Source organism: Rhododendron vialii, chromosome 6a, assembly GCF_030253575.1.
Source record: "Rhododendron vialii isolate Sample 1 chromosome 6a, ASM3025357v1".
Classification (NCBI taxonomy): Eukaryota; Viridiplantae; Streptophyta; class Magnoliopsida; order Ericales; family Ericaceae; genus Rhododendron; species Rhododendron vialii.
This window is the reverse complement of record NC_080562.1, coordinates 11,836,342-11,844,721: the sequence shown is the minus strand read 5'-3', so window position 1 is coordinate 11,844,721 and position 8,380 is coordinate 11,836,342. Positions and strand designations below refer to the sequence as shown.

At 35.4% G+C, this 8,380-nt stretch overlaps 1 protein-coding gene across 1 annotated transcript; it reads left to right on the top strand.

The window, feature by feature from the left end:
• Positions 1 to 7,103: 7,103 nt before the first annotated feature.
• LOC131328886 (uncharacterized) lies at positions 7,104 to 8,048 on the top strand. Its single transcript, XM_058361848.1, has 2 exons — positions 7,104 to 7,761; positions 7,948 to 8,048. The coding sequence occupies exon 1, from the start codon at positions 7,120 to 7,122 to the stop codon at positions 7,639 to 7,641; it is 522 nt and encodes a 173-aa protein (XP_058217831.1). The 5' UTR covers positions 7,104 to 7,119; the 3' UTR covers positions 7,642 to 7,761; positions 7,948 to 8,048.
• The last annotated feature ends 332 nt before the right edge of the window (positions 8,049 to 8,380 follow it).

Here is an 8,380-nt window from a genome sequence, read left to right as displayed (position 1 = left end):
AACAATTACTGCTTTCATAACAGATGAAAATTCAAGGAAAAAGAATCATATTCATATTGAACATTTAACAAGTTGCATGGAGTAGAAAAAGCTTTTAGATTGATCAGATAAGGCACCATTTAAAAGAACAAATCTGAGCATATAAAAATTTTGGAGATCAAGTAAATTCTTAGCTTGGTTACAACACATTTCTTTCTGAGTTGTTTGAATAGGAATTGGTTTCAGAGGCAAGGGGCATGGAAGAAGAAAATGCACAATTTCTCATTTGTACATTCACTGAACCCACATAAGCCGAATGAAACCAAGTTTACAAAAGAGTTAGAAGGGAGCTGAATATGGAATTGCACAGAGTCTAGGAATTAATCAAGTTACTCATATGCACATCTTAGAAAATATAATGAGGGCTGAATAGAAGAATTTCACCATTAGGATTCACAAAAAGCAAACGGAACAAAGTTATACAAAGGCTCAAAAGAAGACCACAAGGGCTAATTGAATCAAAGTTTCACAATAGAGTTCAAAAGAATCCACATGAGGCAATAGAATCAAAGTTTTGCATCATAGTTCAAAAGAAGTTGAAAATGGATTTTGTTGAGAGTTTAGAGACTAATCTAGATATTTCTCTTGAAATTGCGTCGGCCTAACGCATTTCAAACTAAACATCCAAGACTAGTCATCTGATATAGGCAGAAAAATAATTTGGAGAACAACAATCAGTGTTCAAGGGCTGTACAGTGCAGTCAGAGAGTAATAGCTTTCATCTTGCAATGTGATGAGAGCTACGAACAATTATTGGAGTTCAAACTTCAAACAATCGATGGATCAATTCTCATATTTCATTCCAGAATAAAGCACAGCAGTAGGGAATTACTTTCATGAAGGTGGAAGCAACGAGTACAATTTAGATTCATTTGGATCACGCTCAATTATAAGAAGTTCAGTAGAGAAACAATGCTAAGAAATAGGCAATGCTGATTTGAAATATGCCCATCAAGTTCATATTTGATGACAAGAAACACAAAGAAGGAACTGAAGTAGCGCAACAAATGAGATTCATCAATAAAGAGTATTGTATGTCACAATTAGATTGAACAAAATTACCTTATGTCAAGAGGACTTCTAACAATGTTGACACAATGAGAGTCAAGCAAATGAGCTTCATCTATAATGAGTGTGATCTTATAGCTCTAGATTATTGGAAAGGTACACTTGATAGCCAAACTTCCACTGCGCACTCTGATTATCTTTTTCCCAAGTCGTTTCTTCTCCCTTTTTTTTTTTTTTTTTTAAAGATATAGTTAACTCAGGTCATCTCATATGAGAATTTAGCATCCAATCACATGCCTTCCATTAGATATAAAACAAAGTTTTAATGTTGACTGCTTTCTAGGACTCGCATTTCATAATTCACACAATCTATTCTTTGCTTCTTGTGTAGTTTGTGACCACATTTTAACGTTTCACATCACCCATATTCACTAGAGCCTCCTTCCATAAAGAGTGTTGGGTCTGAGATCATTACTAAACAAAGGCACGATGCCATTCAGTGTCCAAAAGGATTTCCTCAGTGCCATTTAGATCACAAGGTAGTTAGACATCAATTTTTGTCTATCTCTAAACACTATTTCTAAATATAACATCAAATTAAAGGTAGAACAAATAGAACACTAAGGCACATAAGTTGGTGCAACTATTGTGCAGGTGACTCCTAAAGCTCTGGGTTTTAAGAAATCCATAAACTAATGCTCTGATACCAATTCTGTCACGACCCAAAACCTACCTTGGAAGTCATGACCGGCCAAGCGGGTGTTAAGCCGCCGAAGGCCTACTCATAATCTAGTTTAGGGATTTCTCACATCATCGTCATTTTAAACCGTATAAGCAAAGTATGCGGAAGTGTAGAATAAATAACATAATCCCAGAGTTTCTAGGTGTACAAGTATAAAAATTACAAACCATTAGACTACACATGATTCTCCACGGTTATTCTAGCACCTCATTCAGTCCACAACTTGTTATCTACCTTAACCTGAAAAATTGGAAAAGGTTTGCATAAGCCTTAGCTCGGGTGAGAAACGTATACCAAAGTTACAAGTTTGACCATGAAAATACCCCATATTATAAAACAGTTCAAAGCAACAATCCAAATATTTCGTTTAACATCCAGTACATGCATTTTAGTCTGTAAGCTCATTTCTTTGGTCCAAGAGATGGACATTTTCATTTCATTTTTCTTTCAACTTTTGCACTTTTGAGTGATAATATCATTCAACGGTATTTTTGCCAGTTGGTTGGGGAGCGACTCCATTGAAGAGTGGTATGATATCAATATCCAGTGATGCCTGGCTGCATCTCCTACCTTATTACTTCATGCCACTAGTATCTTTGCCCGTCCCCTAGCGCTCGGGACACCGTTCAAATGAATTATGCATACTATCACAAACATGTACTAGCAACAAGTAAAATTCAAGTCTTAAAACATATTTACCATGGTCTAGATTTATCCGTTAACACATAAGATTTGTAAACAAGCCATCGCATGTATTTCCCATTTATCATCATCAATTTCAACCAAGTAAGATTCTCAAATTCTATATTTTCCAGTAAAATCAAGCAATGGCATTTCATTCCAAAGATTCAGAAAATACATGTAACTAAGGTATACACAACTCACCAAAAAGAAGTAGTGGCCACTTTACACGCGTCACCTCACTTCACAGTACTTGCACCCAAATGATTTTCGGAACGGCAAGCAGTGGAGCGGCAATATGTACCGTCAAAGAGGAAAAGGGTTTGCTAGTTCTCCTTCTATTCCTTTCTACTGCTTCGTATCTCTTTTTTTTTTTTCTATTTCTTGGACAATTAATAGGTTATTTGGCTATTAGTTATTTCGAGAGGTGAAATATCTGATGAGTCATTCTTACCTTAAGGGATCTGTGGACACTTGCAACAGTGAGACTTAATTCCTAGTTTGGATACGTGTAGTGCTAGGGTAAATAGACTACTAAAACTCAATCCTGCTTTCTAACGAAAATTGATCTAATTCAATAATTCATGTCCGGGTTTCAGGTTCCCATGTCTTAAAAATTACTAACGTAGGACAATTAAAATGTGTACATCATTACGGTACCGCTCGCTTTCTAAAGAAAAGTATTGAACCCCTAAAATTATATCATGCTATCCTCATGTCCTAAAAACGTGAGTCCAGCCATTGGTACAGAAAAATTGGTACAGATTTTGTACATAATTTTTTGTGGGGCCCATTACGGGTCCTACACTAATGATCCAAGCCGATCATTAAATGTAAAATAGTTTTTCAAGGGCTCCTTCAAAAATTCAGCTCAATCCGCTACTTATAGGTATTCAATCCAATCATCTAATTTTTCATTTAGATTTCAAGATATGAAAAAGTTAGATGATTAGATCGAATATCTATAAGTATCAGATTGAGCTGAATTTTTGCGACGGCCCTTGAAAAAATGTTTTACATTTAGTGAACGGCTCGGATCATTTATATGGGATCCGTAGAGGGCCCCGCAAAAAATCTATGTACAAAAACTGTACCAATTTTTCTGTACCCATAGACTTTCTGTAAAAACGTCGACTGAAAATATTCCCTTAACCGTAATCACTTTTTTTTTAAAATATTGTAACTAATTAGAGTCACATAAGTGCATTTTTAAAAATCGGGCTTTACATAAATAAAGTTTAAGATTTAATTAAGTATGCTAAAAAAATGTTTTAACCATCAAAATGATAAGATGTGTTTTTTGTTTCTCTTTTTTTTTTTTCCAAAAAGAAAATTTTGAAATGACTATGAGAGTTTTACTCCATTTCACATGTAACAAATTGAGTGACAGCCAAATGATGAACACACTATACTCCTTACACTAGGTGAGGGTTCAAACCCTACCAATCTCAACCCCTTTCTCCTAAATTAGTACTAGTAGAATACGATTTATTTTATTATTTAAAAAAAAACTTCACATACAAAAAACAAAAACAAAAAGGGTAAATTGAGTAGGAGGACATACTATAAGGTTTTTTACTATAATAAGGACATAAATATTTTCTCTTAAAGTATAAAGGACATTATGTCCAGAATTTACAAAAAAAACCCCTACATCACGCAAGCCCTCACGCGAGCCCAAAAATTACAAAAACAAACACGTGAGCTCACTGTACTCCAAACTTCACCGTACGCCAAACGTCTGTGGAAACAAGAAGGGAGAGAGAGAATCGACAAAGAATCAGCAGATCGTTTTCATTTCGATCGATCGATCACTAATGGAACGTCCGGTGAGTTAATCGACCTTGTTTTTACTTCTCATCCTCTTGATCGAGTTCATCATTGTCTTCTTCATCTTAGGGTTTCATGTCTGTATCTAAATGCATGTTCTCGTTTTCATTTCTCATCGTCATGGTTGAGTTCATCATCGTTGTTGTTAAGTTCATTATTGTCTTCTCCATAGCCTTCTAACTTAGGGTTTCATGTCTGTATCTGAATGCATATTGGTAAATCTGTTCGATTTGGTACATCTGTTTGTTGAGTTCATCATCGTTATTGTTGAGTTCATTATGAACGAGTTGGTACATCTGTTTGTTTTGTGCTGGTATCTGTTTGCTTTTTGATATTATTTTGGTACATCTATTTTGTAGTTTGGAACAATGTAGGTCTGTTTGTAAGTCTGTATCTGTTAGTACACTTGGTACATCTGTTGTTGTTGTTTGGTATACTAACTGTCTTCTATGTATATCGTTGTGCCTGTATTAGCGTATTTTGTAAGTTTTTAGTTTCTTTTGAGAACCTTCTTTCAGAGTTTATGTTCACCAAGTCATGGATACTAAAGAACGAAGTGCAAACTAATATGTCTTCGTTATCCTACTTATTACCCTTTTGGTAATCATTACTGCCTGTAGTTTGGAACAATGTAGGTCTGTTTGTAGGTCTGTATCTGTTTGTACACTTGGTATATCTGTGTTAAGCATGTTTTGTACATCTGTTCTGTAGTTTTTGTAGTTTGGAACAATGTAGATCTGTTTTAGGTCTATATCTGTTAGTACAGTTGGTATATCTCTTTTTAAGCATATTTGGTATATCTGTTTGGTAGTTTGGATCCATGTAGGTCTGTTGGTATCTCTGTATCTGTTAGTACCCTTTGTATATCTGTTGTTTTGTGTTGGTATATTTGTTTGGTTTTTGCAAGCAAGTTAGTACATCTAGTTGGTCTATTGGAATTATATACCAATGTTGGTATCTGTGTATATGTTAATATAGATCGTATATCTGTTTTTATATTTATTTTGGATTTGTGTTTTTTATTCTGAACAGGAAGATGTAATAGAACAGATTAGACTGTTAGAGGTAAAAAAAAGGTAAGATTTAAGATGCGAGCAAAAAAGAACTCACCTTCAATTGCTATAAAGAAAACAATAGATCAATAGGAAGATGATGATGATGATGATGATGAAACACAGATAAAGGAAACTGAACAGGAGAAGAATGACATTGAATCGCCACAAAAAAGGAGGGCTTCATAGAAATCACCTGTTAAAGGTACTCAATCGAGGAGAATAACAAGATCTCTTACCAAAAGAGAAATAAGAACGACAAGGATGTCAAAAAAAATTGAAACGACGATTGAAATTAAAAAGAAGCATGTTCGAAAATCAAACAGAAACAAGAAGACTAGAAACGAGGAAGAAGATGATGTGGTAGTCTTAGAGGAAGATGATGAAGAAGACGAGCAGGAAGATGTTGAGGAAGACAAGGAGGAAGATGAGAAAGAAAATGAGGAAGACGAGGAAGAAGACGAGGAAGATGTTGAGGAAGACGAGGAGGACGACAAGTTCGTCAAGGTCAAGGGAAAAAGGAAGAAGTCTAGCCCACATCTTCCTAAAAAAAGGGTAAAAAAACAAGAAGGAAAAAAGGAGAAACAGGAGAACGAAGATGTTATTGAGATCAAAAAAGAGAGTTGCCAATACAGGTATCTGTTTTTATATTGGTGCATCTATTTTATGTTAGTTTATATGTATCTGTTACATTACTGGTGTATCTGTTTTTATATTGGTGCATTTGTTTTATATTGGTTTCTCTGTATCTATTTCATTATTGGTGTATCTGTTTTTATATTGATGCAGCTGTTTTATGTTGGTTTCTCTGTTACATTACTGGTGTATCTGTTTTATGTTGGTTTATCTGTATAACATTATCTCATCTGTACAAATCTCCTGCAGGTCTAATCTCGTCAGCCTTGTACGGCTTTTGAAACGCAGAAAATTCACTCCTCTCCAAGTTCGTGAGATCAAAAAAACCCCTTTTGCAAATCTCTTGTTTGCAATGACCAAACCAGAAATTAATGAACTTTTCGTGAAGAAAAGCGATGAAATTACATTGAAGTTGGTCGAAAAGGACAAAGGGGAAGGACATTTTGATCTTGGTGGCAAATTAGTTAAGATAAGTGTCAAGGATTTGACACTTATCTTTGGAATCAAATCTGGACCAATCAAAATACACCTCCAGGGGAACCTGAGAAGGCCAAATTTAGATTTTCTCGACAGAGTCTTCAAAAACCAAAAGGAAATGTTAGTTTCAAGGATGAAGATATTCTTGAGAAAAGCTTTTACAAAAGATTCTACTCAAAGTGCGCAGGACATCGCACGTGTGCTAATCATGTTGGTTCTCGCGACAATCTTTGTCCCACTCTCACAACCAAAATTAAGCTGGGCTTACTGTCCATTCATTGAGGATCTCAACACATCCACAACGTATGCATGGTCAACATTCATTATAGAGCACTTGGTCAAAGAGCTTGATACAAAGCATACAAATCCAACAACTGTTGGTGGATGTGTACTTGGACTACTGGTGAATATCTCTTCTATTTGTAGTTTAATGTCATGTTTGTTGCTATATCTGTATCTATTTTATATTGGTATATCCGTATATGTGTATCCGTTTTATCTATGTATCTGTATCTGTTTTATATTGGTATCTGTATTTGTATCTGTTTTATATGTGTATCTGTTTTCTATACCTGTATCTGCTTTATATTAGAATTCTACGGTGATAGCTACTTTGCTTGAATGCAGTATTGGCTCTGCAAGCATACAAGCATAATGAATATGCAACAATCAAAAGACAATTGTCCAAGGATTATGAAGTGGGATATGAGTGATTTACCAGAAGCGTTGGCACGAACACCATTGGAATCCCTTAATCCAGAAATGGTAAAGGATGCAGAATTGGAGCCCATCAACGAGAAAGAGAAAAAGTTGTTGCATTTTCTTGAACAAATTGAAAATAAGAGTGATGTGAAGGATGATGATGCTCAGGAGTGCAGCTTGGACGACGATGGATCGAAATCTGAGAAGGACGAGGGGGTTGAGGAGACTAACAATGATACCAACAACCTAATTTCCGACCTACTCAAAGAAATTGACAGGTTGAAGGAAGAATCGAAGGAAAATGACAGAGTAATTCAAACTTTGCAACAAAAAATAGCTGAACTTGAAAGGGACCATGTACCGTATGAAGACGCCGCTGAGCAAATGTTTGACTATGAAACAGAAGTCGGGACGGTACATGTTAAAAAGGGTATCCTGCAGGAAGAAATTGTGCAAAAGGAGGTTGAGATATGAGGTTTGTACGTCAGCAACGACTTATTAGAGGAAAAACTTGAAAAATCTGAAAAAGACAAAGCAAGTTTCGAAGATGGCTTAGATGACATGGTAACCCATATGGTTACACAAGAATACCACGTAAGAAAAACATCTCTTCATAAGTATGTTGCTATATCTGTTTGTATATCTGTTGGTATTTGTTTAGTTTTATCTGTATCTGTTAATGTTTTGGTATATCTGTATGCCTTGTCATATATGTATCTGTATATTAGTTACACACATAAATCATAATCATAATCATAATTGCCTAATTCATTTTGTCAGGACAAAGAAGAAGACAAAGAGAAAATGCAAGAAGAGGAGCAGAGCAAGGAAGGAGAAGTTGAACAAACTATCAGCGAAAGAGTTGAGATAGCAACTGGATTGCATGATGAAATTTTTTCTGACGAAGTCCTTGACAAAACAATCTCCCAAATCTTCAAAGACACACAGGAAGGAGAAAGGAAAGAACAAAAGAAAAGGAAGAGAGAACAAGATGATATTGGCTCGTCGTCAATGGTAAAAGATCTGAAGGGCAAAGATGACAGAACAGTGAAGATGGAGGAAGGGTTCATCTACTATAATAGAAACCAGAAGGAAAGAAAGAAAAGCAATTCTGCATTTGAAATGACAAAGCTGTTCAATTACATTTCGGAGGAAGATATGGATCTACTAGATACGATTTATGAATTTGAGAAAGAAGACAAAAAGTAAGTGA

Excerpts from the sequence above, each read along its gene's own strand:
- LOC131328886 (XM_058361848.1), top strand. The coding sequence starts at position 7,120 with ATGAATATGCAACAATCAAAAGACAATTGTCCAAGGATTATGAAGTGG.